The sequence below is a fragment of the Hemitrygon akajei genome, chromosome 6 (assembly GCF_048418815.1).
Source record: "Hemitrygon akajei chromosome 6, sHemAka1.3, whole genome shotgun sequence".
Lineage (NCBI taxonomy): Eukaryota > Metazoa > Chordata > Chondrichthyes > Myliobatiformes > Dasyatidae > Hemitrygon > Hemitrygon akajei.
In genome coordinates this window covers 182776260-182790169 of record NC_133129.1, presented here as the reverse complement: position 1 = coordinate 182790169, position 13910 = coordinate 182776260, and the positions used below count along the sequence as shown (strand labels likewise).

The 13910-nt window shown below is 43.7% G+C and overlaps 1 protein-coding gene across 2 annotated transcripts in view; it reads right to left on the bottom strand.

The window, feature by feature from the left end:
• Positions 1–13910, bottom strand: part of syt9b (synaptotagmin IXb) — a 134456-nt gene that overhangs the window by 19067 nt on the left and 101479 nt on the right. Inside the window, exons 4-6 of one of the 2 annotated variants that reach the window (XM_073049881.1) lie at positions 10245–10365; positions 7895–8066; positions 4647–4776 (exon numbers count right to left, since the gene is read on the bottom strand). In XM_073049881.1, coding sequence (XP_072905982.1) covers positions 4647–4776; positions 7895–8066; positions 10245–10365 — 423 coding nt within the window. Of the gene's footprint in view, positions 1–4646; positions 4777–7894; positions 8067–10244; positions 10366–13910 lie in introns of those variants that run through there. The other variant, XM_073049882.1, reaches the window with a different exon arrangement.

Sequence of the window (13910 nt, the reverse complement as noted above, 5' to 3'; positions counted from 1 at the left end):
TGGTAGATGGTGGCAGCCAAATGATTAAGGTTAACTTTCAAGTTGAATCTGTAGTTCAGTTTGTCCATTATGTGCCATGTCATATGAAGTGGACAATTATGGTCTGTCCATGATCACAATTGTTCTTGGCAAATTTTTCTATAGAAGAGGTTTGCCATTGCCTTCTTCTGGGCCGTGGCTTTACAAGAGAAATGACCCCAGCCATTATCAATACTCTTCAGATATTGCATTCGATGTTTTGGGGCTGGGATCCTCCTTCATGCTGTGTGTGCTTCTTTTGATCTTCAGTATCTACTGATTTTCTGATGTTTGCAACTCTTCAGAGGTTGTCTGTTGGTGTCAGTGGTTGTATAACCAGGATGTGATATGCACAGGCTGCTCATATGATCATCCACCACCTGCTCCCAGGGCTTCATTTGACCCTGATCAAGGGGCTAAGCAGGAGTTACACCTTGCCCAAGGATGACGTGCAGAGGGAAGGAGCACCTTACACATCCTTTAGTAGAGACTCATCTCCACTGCCACCTGCAAGGAAAATGCAGTAAGGATGGCAAATGCAATGTTAGCATTCACTTTGAGATGACTAGAATACAAATTCAACAATATAGTGCTGAGGCTTTATAAGACATTGGTCAGCCCTCACCTGGGAGCAGTTTTGGGCTCCATATCTTGGAAAAGATGTGCTGGCATTGGAGAGGGTCCACAGGAAGTTCATGAGTATTATTCTGGGAATGAAAGGTTTAACATATGAAGAGTGTTCCAGGGCTCTGGGCCTGTACATGCTGGAGTTTAGAAGAATGAGGTAGCAAATTGGATGAGACTTTGGCTTCGCTGGAGAAGACAGAAAGTAATAGTTGATGATTGCCTGTCTGACTGGCGGCCTGTGACAAGTGGAGTACCGCAGGTACCAGTGCTGGATCTGTTGTTGTTTGTCATCTACAGCAAATCAATGATCTGGATGATAGTATAGAAAAATGGGATCAGCAAATTTGTGGCTGATACCAAGATGGGGGGTGCAGTGAACATTGAGGAAGACTGTCCAAACTTTCAGTGGGGTCTGGATCAGCTGGAAAAATGGGCTGAAAAATTGTAGATGGAATGTAGTACAGACAATTGTGAGCTGATTAAGGTAGGATTTCCATGGAAGGACATTGAGGAGTGCATTAGAACAGTGGGATCTGAGAATACAGGTCCATAATTCCTTGAGAGGGGCATCACAGGTACAGTTGATAGGTTTGTGGCACATTGACATTCATAAATCAAAGTTTTAGATACAGGAGTTGGCATGTTAAGTTGAAGTTTTAGAAAATGTTGATGAGGTCAGATTTGGAGTATCGTGCACAGTTTTGGTCACCTACCCAGAGGAAAGATATCAATAAGATTGAAAGAGTGCAGAGAAATTTGACAAGGACGTTGCCGGGACTTGACAACCTGGTAATTGGTGAAGGTTGAATAGGTCAAGACTTTATTCCCTGGAGCAAAGGAGATTGAGGGAGAGATTCGTTAGAAATATACAATGGCATGAGAGGGGAACTGGCTAAAGTTGACTAGAAAGGGAGGCAACAGAAAGGAAACTATAGACCTCTTAGCCTGACATCAGTGATTGGGAAGTTGTTGGAATTAATTGTTAGGGATGAGATTATGGAGTACCTGGAGGCACATGCCAAAGCCAGCATGGTTTCCTGAAAGGAAAATCCTGCCTGACTAACCTATTGCAATTTGTTAAGGAAATTACAAGCAGGGTAGACAAAGGAGATGTAGTAGATGTGGTGTACTTGGATTTTCAGAAGGTCTTTGACAAGGTGCCACACATGAGGCTGCTTAGCAAGGTAAGGGCCCATGGAATTACAGGGAAGTTACTAGTATGGGTGGAACATTGGCTGATTGGTAGAAAACAGAGAGTGGGAATAAAGGGATCCTATTCTGGTTGGCTGCCAGTTACCAGTGGAGTTTCACAGGGGTCGATGATGGGACTGCTGCTTTTTACAATGTATGTCAATGATTTGAACTATGGAATTAATGGATTTGTGGCTAAATTTGCCGATGATACAAAGATAGTTGGAGGAGCGGGTAGTGTTGAGGAAACAGAAAGCCTACAGAGAGACTTAGATAGTTTAGGGAAATGGGCAAAGAAGAGGCAAATGAAATACAATGTTGGAAAGAGTATGGTCATGCACTTTGCTAGAAAAATTAAATGGGCAGACTATTATTCAGATGGGGAGAGAATTCAAAATACAGATGCAAAGGGTCTTGGGAGTCCTTGTGCAGGATACCCTAAAAGTTAACCTCCAGGTTGAATCGGTGGTGAAGAAGGCAAATGCAATGTTGGCATTCATTTCTAGAGATATAGAATATAAGAGCAGGGATGTGATGTTGAGGCTCTATAAGGCACTCGTGAGACCACACTTGGAGTATTGTGTGCAGTTTTGGGCTCCTTATTTTAGAAAGGATATACTGACATTGGAGAGGGTTCAGAGAAGATTCACGAGAATGATTCCAGGAATGAAAGGGTTACCATATGAGAAACGTCTGGCTGCTCTTGGGCTGTATTCCCTGGAGTTCAGGAGAATGAGGGGATCTCATAGAAACATTCCAAATGTCAAAAGGCCTGAACAGATTAGATATGGCAAAGTTATTTCCCATGATAAGGGAGTCTAGAGCAGGAGGGTGTAACTTCAGGAGTGAAGGACAGCACTTAGAGCAGAGATGAGGAGAAATTACTTTAGTCAGAGGGTGGTAAATCTGTGGAATTTGTTGCTGTGGAGGCCAAGTCACTGGGTGCACTTAGGCAGAGATAGATAGATTCTTGATTAACCAGGGCATCAAAGGGTATGGGGAGAGGGCATGGGAGTGGGGATGACTGGAAGAATTGGATCAGCCCATGATTGAATGGCAGAGCAGACTCGATGGGCCAAATGGTCTACTTCTGCTCCTATATCTTATGGTCTTATGATCTTATACAAAATTATAAGTGATACAAACAGAGTACAATGCCCCAAAGGAGGAAATGGAAAACCACTTCTTTAGAAAAATTTGCCAAGAATAATCATGGTCGTGGTTAGAGAAAAGAATAAGAATAACAGCATGAAGATGGTCTTCCCCACAGGCAATGATCAGATTAAAGACAGATGGATGGCCATGATCACCCATGTCATACGACATGGCACATAATGATGATCGTGATGAAATGCAAGCAGGCCTTTTCCACTGAGGTTGGGTGAGACTAGAACTAGAGGCCATAGGTTAAGGGTGAAAGGTGAAATATTTAAGGGGACCATGAGGGAGATTTTCTTCACCCAGAGGGTGGTTGAGAGTGTGGTCTAAGCTGCTAGTGGAAATGCTGATGTGGGTTTGATTTCAACATTGAAGAGAAATTTGAGTAGGTATATGGATGTGAGAAGTCTGAAGGTATATGGTCCAGGTGCAGGTTGTTGGGACTAGGTCAGCATCAACTAGATGGACTGAAGAACCTGTTACTCTTCTGTAGTACTCTAAGACTCTGTAGTTTGATTTCATAAGGGTCTTGTGTTTTATTCCATTATTTTATTTGTTTAATTAACTGAATCAAAACGTCTCTTTGAATGGAAATAATGGTTATTCACTCCACTTAAGCATCAAATACATTTGAAACAATATAGAGAACATGTCAGACATCATCTCATAAAGTATTAATTAAAATAATGAGAGAAATTAGTTTTATCTGAGAAGATTAAATCCCATACATTATTTAAGTGTGTTGTACTCTATCATAGGTGCAATAACATGATGAGGGACATAAATGGGTTGAAACTCAGAATGAATATTCATAAGCCATCTGTTTAAATACTAGTACCTCCCTGATGGATTTTGTTTAGCCCTACATCTACTCTGTAGGCCGTTCTGATTTGCTCCAAATATTATCCTATCCTTCAGAGATGAGAACAAGTTCAAAGATGGACTGTTGGCTTTCAAAACTCAACTTTTACAGAATTTAATTTGCTATAAATAGCCCAATGATACACACTGTTCCAGTCTCCATATTCAGTCCATCAGCCACAGGAGTCGAATTGGGCCATTGTGCAGTGCCTCCTGTACAGAAGAGAGTGCGCTAGGGTGAATTTTAAGGCAGATTAAAGTGTGGCCTTAGAGTGGAAAACGAACCAGTGTTCAGCCACACTACTCAGTGCCAGCCAAGATTCCCCACCTGAGCCCATCCCGACTGCCTGCACTTGACCTATCGTCATTTCTTCATCGGGAGCCGGGGTTCCCAACCTTTTGTATGCCATGAGCCCCTATCATTAACCAAAGGGTCTGTGGACCCCAGGTTGGAACACCTGATCAGGAGGAAGGTGCAGGAGTGTTGGTCACTATGCTACCAGATTCAGGAACAATCTTTGCCTATCAGGCACTGGATTGCTAGACCGGGCTGGATTTCTTTACTTGCCTCACAGCTGAACTAACTACATAGTTTCAGAGAATCTACTTTGGTTGTACATGGTTTTTTTATGGAATCTATTGTATTCCTTTATTTTTCTGTGGGATTTCCTTTTAAAATCCTTTGAGTTTCTTTGCTCTTCGATTGGAGGCCTTATCAAATATGAAAGGTCATCACTGGGGACACACCCACGTGCCTCCTTCTAAACCTGCAAAACCATCCAGGTTCTTACCTCTGCCAACTGGTGCCAGTGTGCCACTGGTTTCCGGGGATAGCTGAGCATTTCACTCCAGTGATCTCGTCCCAGTCTCTCGGCGTCATTCCCCACGCGACACACACCGATGACCTCATTGTGACCTACGCTGTGAAAAGTTGGCCATAATGATTTTCCTTAAAAAGCCAAAACAGTAATCATCTCTCGAACAAACAGCTGAGGAAGACATGTATAAAATAATGAGAGGCAAAGATAGGCTATGCTTCTCTGCATCACAGCCTGGTATGGAAACACCAACACCCTTAAATGGAAAATCCTATAGAAAGCAGTAGATAGGCCCCAGTCCATCACGGGTAAAGCCCTCCCTACATTGAGCACAAATACACGGAGTGCTGTCACAGGAAAGCAGCATTCATCATCAGGGACCTCCACCACCCAGGCCACGCTCTCTTCTTGCTGCTGCCATCAGGAAGAAGCTACAGGAGCCTCAGGACTCTCATCACCAGATTCACCAACAATTATTACCCCTCAGCCATCAGGTTCCTGAACCTGAGGGGACAACTCCACTCAACATCACTCACTCCAACACTGAACTGTTCCCACAACCGATGGACTCACTTTCAAGGCCTCTTCATCTTATGGTCTCGATATTTATTGGTTATTTATTTATTTGTTATTATTTTTCTTTTCATTTACTGTGAATGCTCATAAGAAAATAAATCTTAGGTTTGTACATTGACATATTGTGATAATATACTTATCTAGAACTTTAAACTTTGAGATAGGCAGAGTCTCTTCTCAGGGTGGAAATGTCAAGTAGGTAGAGGAAGTAGCTTTAAGGTGATAGGAGGAAAGTTACGTGCTAGTTTTATTACTCAGAGGTAGTGGCTGCATAGGTTTAGGGTGGGTGAGAGCAAGTTTAAAGGAGATGTGCAAGGCAAGTCTTTTGTACCGAGAGAGTTAGGCACCTGTAATCCGTTGCCAGCATAAGTGATGGAAGTGGATACAATAACAACATTTCTGAAACATTTTAACAGGTGAATGAAAAGTCAGGGATACACACATAGATGAACGTCAAGCAGTGGATGTGGTGTATATGGATTTCAGTAAGGCATTTGATAAGGTTCCTCATGGTATTGTTACGAATGAGGAGCAACTCTGATGGGCAGAAGGGTGCAAAGTCACCCCCCCCTTTTTGAGAATCACGAAATCGCTATTATTTCGGGTCTGATACCAAGGAAATGAGAGAGATAAACAGCTCATGTCAGTTAATGAGAGAGAGACAACGCAGAGATACACAAAAGTGGAATGTCTCCTCCTAACAAAAGCGGAACGGAACCACTGATTACTGCTATTGTCTCTTGGAGAAGGAATTGTGTATTGAGTACTGTTCTATTCATTGAAACCCCTCAGGGGGCAACCAGAGAGGTCTGGTTGATAGGTTGCATCATCCCAACCTGATTGACACCTGAGACCCCGTGAGTGGGGATAAAAGTAAGGTCTGGGGAACACCCCTCAGATGCACCAGGAGAGATGCTACGAGACCGGTGGGGGCTTGTGTGTGTGTCCACCCTTGCCTGGGTGATGAGTCTGCCATGGAAGAATGGTCTAGCTAAAGGACGGAGGGGTCATACGTGAATGGCCACAACAACAACGCATCGACGGATCAAGATCGAAAAGGAAAGTCGGCAAGTCAATAGCTGTTTCTCTCTCTCTCTCTCTCTCTCTCTCTCTCTCTCTCTCTCTCTCTCTCTCTCTCTCTCTCCCTCTCTAACAATTGCAACATAGTGACCAACAAACTACCGCAGCCTGCATGAAATGAACTGAACTTTATATTTCCATTGGACAATTCATTATCCCCTAGACAACGATAGAGCTTATTTCTTATTGATTATTATTATACCCGCACTTTTAGGTTTAGTATTGATGACGTATATTTCTGTATATTTGCATTGATATTATTTTTGTGTATTTTTACTAATAAATACTGTTAAAAATAGTATCATCAGTCTTCAACGGATACTCCTATCTTTGCTGGTAAGACACCCAGTTACGGGGTTCGTAACAGTGGGCTCATCTAGAAAGTCAGGAGGTATGGGATCCAGGGAAACATGACTGTGTGGGTTCAGAATTGGTTTATCCACAGAAGGCAGAGGGTAGTGTATTCCCTTTAGGGTAGATGTGGAGTTTTCCTGCCTGGAGATTGGTGACAAGGGGTGTTCTGTGGGAACTTTTTTCTGGGATTCCTGCTCTTTGTGATTATTATTAATGACTTGGATGGAGAAATGGAAGGGTGGGTTAACACATTTACAGATGACATGAAGGTTGGTGGAATTGTGGATAGTTTAGAAGGCTGTCATAGGTTACAATGGGAAATTGATAGGATGCAAAACTGGGCTGGGAGGTGGCAGATGGAGTTCAACCCGGGCAAATATGAAATGATTCACTTTGAAAGATCAAATTTGAAGGCAGAATACAGAAAAAAAATGGCAGGATATTTAGCAGTATGGAAAAAAAGAGGGATCTTTGGGTCCACATGCAGAGATTCCTCAAGATTGCTGTGCAAGTTATTAGGGTGGTTAAAAAGGCATTTGATGTGTTGGCCTATATTAGTTGGGGGACTGAATTCAAGAGCCATGAGGTGATGTTACAGCTCTATAAAACCCTGGTTAAACTGAACTTCGGCTGCATTCAGTTTTGGTCACCTCATTATAGGAAGGATGTGGAAGCTTTAGTGAGGGTGAAGAGGTGATTTACCAGGATGCTGCCTAGATTGGAGAGTATATCTTATGAGACTAAGCATATGAGGGCTTTTCTCTTTAGTGTGAAGGAAGGTAAGAGGTGACTTGTTATAGGTGTACTTTGATAAGAAGCAGAGACTGAGTGGATAGCCAGAAACTTCTGCCCAGAGTGAGAATGACTAATACCAAGGGGCATAAGTTGACGATGATTGCAGAAAAATACAGGGGGATGTCAGAGATAGGTTTGTTATGCAGAGAGTGGTGTAGGCATGGAATGTCCTGCCAGGGGTGGTGGTATTAGGGACATAGGCACACGAATGAGAGGAAAAGTGGATGGTTATGTGGGTTAGATTGATCTTAGAGTAGGGAAGTAGATCGGCACAGCATCCTGAGCCAAAGGGCCTGTACACTACTGTGCTGTGAAGTTCCGTGTTCTATGTTCTAAACTAATCTTTATCTGTACACTATGAGCAAGGATAAGGTAAGAGTCTATCATTAAAAACTATTTGTAAACTGGTATCTCACCGGTCATAATCCATTACGGCTATTAACAAGTTCACTTGGTCAATATTTTCCGGAGGGACGTCAAACACTATGGCCTCGTTGTACACGGGGTTCAATGTGTTTCTCTTTGTCGATGTTTTCCTCTTCTTCAGCCTCCTCCCATTGCACATGAGGGAGATCTTCACGTATGGATCTGTGTGAACATAGAACAACACAGCTCAGCCCAGGCTCTGCAGCCTATGATATTGTGCTGACCTTTTAACCTACTTCAAGGTCAATCTAACGCTTCCCTCTACATAGTCCTCCATTTTTCTTTCATCCATCTACCCCAGAGCTTCCTAAATGTCCCTAATGTATCTGCTTCTATCACAGGCCCACAATGCATTCCATGCACCCACTACTCTCTGTGTAAAAAAACTTACCTCTGACATCCACCTCTGTACACTCCAATCACCTTAAAATTATGCCCCCTTGTTTTAGCTATTTTCAACCTGTGATAACGTCTCTGTTTATCCACTCTATCCAAACCTCTTAACATCTTGTACACCTCTGTCAAGTTATATCTCATCTTCCTTCACTCCAAACAGAAAAGTCCTAGCTCACTCAGCCTGTCCTCATCAGACATGCTCTCCAATGCAGGCAGCATCCTAGTAAATCTCCTTTTACACTCTCTGTGAACCTTCCACATATTTCCTATGATGAGGCGACCAGAAATGAACACAATACTCCAAGTGAACTTCATAGAGTTGAAACTTTACCTTGCGGTTCTTAAACTCAAACCCCCTAACTAATGAAGGTCACCACACCATTGTGGTCTTCTTAACCACCCCACCGACTTGTGCAGCAAGTGTGAGGGATCCATGACTGTGGATCCAAAGACCCCTTTGTTCCTCCACAAAACTACCATCAAACCTGTACTCTGCCTTCAGTTTTGACCTTCCCACTTTGTCTGTCTGCTCATTCTCAGCTCAGCTTTGCATCAGTTGTAACCTACAACGTCTCTCACCTGATTAAAAGCACCACCTTTCGTGTTGTTCAAATCCTGTCTGACGTTGACCTGAGCTGGCTGATTGAAAGGCAGAATGGTCCAATTCTGCTCCTACATCTTACGGTCTTATAAGACCATAATACCCCATAGGAACATAATTAGGCAATTAGCCCATCAAGTCTGGTCTGCTATTCCATCAGATCTAATTTATTTTCCCTCGCAATCCCATTCTCCGGCCTTCTCCTTGTAAACTGTTCATGCCCTGAATAATCAAGAACCTATGAAGCTCCACTTTAAATATTTCAATAACTTGGCCTCCACAGCTCTCTATGGCAATGAATTTCATAGATTCACTACCCTCTGGCTAAAGAAATTCCTCCTCACTCTGTTCTCAAAGGACGTTCTTGTACTCTGAGGCGGTATCCTCTGGTCATAAACTCCCCCTCTATATGAAACATCCTCTTTCAAGGTCTATCAATATTCAATAGATTTCAATGAGATCCCTCCTTATTCTAAACTCCAGTGAGTACAGGCCCAGAGCAATCAAACACTCCTGATAAATTATCCCTTTCATCACCAGGACCATTCCCATGAACCTTCTCTGTTCAAGTTCAAGTTTAATCATCATTCAACCATGCATGAATACTGCTGGATGAAACAGTGTTCCTGTTACCCTGGGACCTCTCCAATGCCAGCACATCCTTTCTTAGATAAGAAGCCAAAATGACTCACAATACTCCAAGTGCATTCTGACCAATGCTTCATAAACCCTCAGCTTTATGGTTTACCTCTGCTTCTTTCTTGACCAAACTTCTGAGTTCTTCTTGCTTTCTTGTTCCAGAGTCTTGTTCATTCCTTATATCTGTTGCTTTAGAAGTGACAGGTATTTCATCAGCTACTGGGCCCTAAGCTCTGGAAATCACCCCCCCCCCCCCAACACTGCTAAAACCTTTCCACCTCTTCTGTCTAACATTGTGAAGTTCTTTTAAACAGAATTGTTATTCCAAGCCTTCTTGGTTACCTTTCCTGGTGCCTAACCTTTACTTACTAGCATCTCTCATCAAGATCCTCTGGCCTGTTGAAGCCCTTGTATTGGCTGCAGAGGATGTTGCTGCTAATAGCTTATCTTACAGCACAATAGCAAACACTTCCAGTTCAACGGGACTGTGCTGTCCAACTACATCCCTGAGACTAATACATCTACTAACCCATCTGCCTTTGGAAAGTGGGAGGAAACCGGAGGACCCAGGGGGAATCCATGTTATCACTGGTATAAATTCCTTACAGGGAGTGACGGGAATTGAACCCAGATCGCTGGTGCTGTAATAGCGTTGCATGAACCGCTACACTACTGTGCCAGCGTCTGATGGTAGGAGTGCTTACCAGATGCCCCCGTTATGTCCATGGCCTTGAGGTTGCGTGCCTTGATGACAGTGACGGTGAGTCTGCCGGCAGTGGGTAGATAGCACAGGGAGAACATAAGGTCCCCCAGGTCCACATTTTCCTAAAGTACAAGAAGCAAAGTTCAACAGTACGGCACACGCTTCAAAATGGAAAAACACCAGGGTTTCTGCAAATACTGGAAATCCAAAGCAACATGTACAAAGTGCAGGAGGAACTCAGCAAGTCAGGCAGCACCTATGGAAATGAATAAAATGTTAATGTTCTGGGCCGAGAACCTTCTTCAGGACTGGAAAGGATGGGGGAAGACGCTAGAATAAGAAGGTAGGAGGAGTGGAAAGAGGATAGCTAAAAGGTGATTGGTGGAGCCATGTGGGTGGGAAAGGTCAGGGCTGGAGAGTGAGGAATCTGATAAAAGAAGTGATTTGACCTTAGGAGAAAGGGAAGGAGGAGGGTTTCCAGGAGGAGGGGATCCAGGAGGAGGTGATAGGCAGGTGAGAAGAGGTAAGAGGTAAGAGACTAGAATGGGGAGTAGAAGGTGGGGGGGGGGGTGGGAGGGAATTTTTTTTCTACTGGGAGGGCTTTGGTCCGGATGCAGGTCAATGAGACTAGGCAGATTAATAGATCAGCACTGACTAGATGGGCCAAAGGGCCTGTTTCTGTGCTGTAGTGTTTCCCCTTGTTCCACTCCGTAGAACTGTATGCAAGGCAAGATTGAACCTCTTTATATTTGACAATTAAAAAAAGCAAATTCAATTCAAAAAGCTGCATTGGGAATGAACTTTCCTTGAAACATTACCACAGATGCTGCCTGACCTGCTGAGAAGTTCCAGCATTTCCTGTTTTATCCAGTATCTGTTGTTTTTTTTTTGTATTTTCATGACCTTCATTTGTCACATGTATGTAGGCCTCCGTTAGTCTCGATAGACCATGGATTTGCACCTTGGAAAGTTTCCAGGGCGCAAGCCTGGGCAAGGTTTTTTTTGGAAGACCGGCAGTTGCCCAAGCTGCAAGTCTCCCCTCTCCACACCACCAATGTTGTCCAAGGGAAGGGCACTAGGACCCAAGCAGCTTGGCACCGGTGTCATCGCAGAGCAATGTGTGGCTAAGTGCCTTGCTCAAGGACACAGACAAAAGCCTCAGCCAAGTTCGAACTAGCGACCTTCAGATAACTAGACGAACGCCTTAACCACTTGGCCACAAGCCGACATATATATTGAAACATCAGAACAGTGAAATGTGTTGTTTGTGTCAATGACCAACACAGTCCAAGGACTGTGCTTCTCTACCCAACATAGCTTGCTTACAGTTTCCTAACCCTAACCCTTATGTCCTTGAAATGTGGGAGGAAACTGGAGCACCTGAAGGAAACCTATGTGGTCATGGGGAAAATGCAGACACCTTCCAGGCTGCGGCAGGAATTGAACCCCAATCGCTGGCACTGTGAAGTGTTTCATGAACAACTACACTGCCGTGCCACCCCTGGTTATTGTTTTTACTGAGATGCAGTGAATGCTTGTCTTTCATACTGTTCATACAGATCAGGAGATAGTCTTCATTGAAGAATCGGAGGTGGAGAGGGTTAGCAAGTTTACATTCCTTGGTGTTACTATTTCAGAGGATCTGTCCTGGACCCAGCACGTAATTGCAATTGCAAAGATAGCACGGCAGCACCTCTTCTTCCTCAGAAGTTTGTAGAGATTCGGCATGACAAATGACTATAGTGGAGAGTATACAGAATGGTTGCATCATGGACTGGTATGGAAGCACTAATGCCTTTGAATGGAAAATCCTACAAAAGATAGTAAATTCAGCCCAGTACATCATGGGTAAAGCTCTCCCGTCCATTGAGCACATCTACATGAAACGCTGGTAGAGGAAAGCAACATCCATTGTCAGAGATCCCCACCGCCCAGGCCATGCTCTCTTCCCACTGCTGCCATTGGGAAGGTGGTACAGGAGCGTCAGGAATCACAGCACCAAGTTCAGGAACAGTTACTACCCCACAACCATCAGGCTCTTGAACGAAGGTGAGAATTACACTCATTTGTCCATCCATTGAGATATTCCCACGAAGAATTATCTCACTTTAAGGTCCTTATCTCATTATCTCATGTTCTCATTATTTACTGTGATTTATTTACATGTGTATTGGCAGTTTCTTGTCTTCTGCACTCTACCTGATCTTTCATTGATTCTGTTATAGCTACTGTTCTCTAGATTTGCTGAGCATGCCAGCAGGAAATTGAATCTCAGGGTTGTTATATGGTGATATACAGAATATGTAATTTGATAATAATATTTGCTTTGCACTTTGATGGTTACACAGTGCATTGAGGTAGGCCAATAAAAATGCAGAGTGAAGAGTTACAGAGAAAGTGCAGTACAGGTAGCAAATCAAGTGCGAGAACTGAACAAGGAAGGCTGTGAGGTTGAGTCCAATAAGGGAACTGCTCAATAGACTTATCACGGTGGGGTAGAGGCTGGCCTTCAGCCTGCTGGTACAAGAACTGGAAAAGAGATTCTGCAGATGCTGGTAATTCAGAATAACACACACAAAATGTTGGAGGAACTCAGCAGATCAGGCACCATCTATGGAAATGAATAAACAGCCGATGTTTCGGGCTGAAACCCTTCATCCAGGACTGGAAAAGAAGAGCAGCAACTGTGGGAAAAGGGATTGTTGTCATTGTTGTCCCTGAGTTCCCTGGTACAATAAGATGGACTCTTGACCCCACGATTTACCTTGTCATAGTCTTGCACCATACCGTCTGCCTGTGCTATACTTTCTCTGCAACTGTAAAATGCTGCTCTTCTTTCCAGCCCCGATGAAGGGTCTTGGCCCAAAACATTGATAGTGTTTTCCTTTCCATAGAAGCTGCCCAGACTGCTGATTTCCTCCAGCACTTTGTGTAAGTTGTTCAAGAGAAGAGAGTGCTAACTTCTTCTAGTATCCTGTCCTGATCTCTGTGATAAGTGCCAATGGAGTCTGCTTTATCCTGCGACTGGCATCGAGTTGTGTTGGCTGTTGACACAAGCAACACATTTCACTGTATATTTTGATGTACATGTGACAAATAAAGCTAATCTTTAGATACAGTAAAATGCTTTTGTGTGCGTGCTATTTTGTTTGATCATATCATACACAAATGCTAAAATCCTGCTGATCCTCTCTCCCTATCTTTCCCTTTCCCTCTCCATCTCTTATCCTCTAGCCCTCCCCCTCCCTCTCTTCCCTTTCCTTTTCCCTCCCCATCCGCATCCATCTCCCCCTACCTTTCTCCTTTCCCTCTTGCTTCCCCCTCCCCTCTCTCTCTCTGAGCACCTCCTTAAAACATGCATCTTTGACCACGTTTTGGCTGTGCTTCAGAGCTTCATAATGAATGGCTTGGTATCAGGTTTTGATGTAATTGCTCTGTAAAATGCTTTGGGACATTACACTGCACTAGAATTGCTTACAACAGCAAGCTCAGCTCCTGACAGGAGGCACAGAAGCTACCGACTGATGTCCAAATAGAATTACAAGCATAAAGTCCGGGAACATTGCAGCGTAGAAACAGAGGCTGTCTGTATCAGACCATACGGATGTTAATGAGGCTGCACTGGGAGTACTGTCACCCTGCTATCATCATCATTGTTATGTGCCCT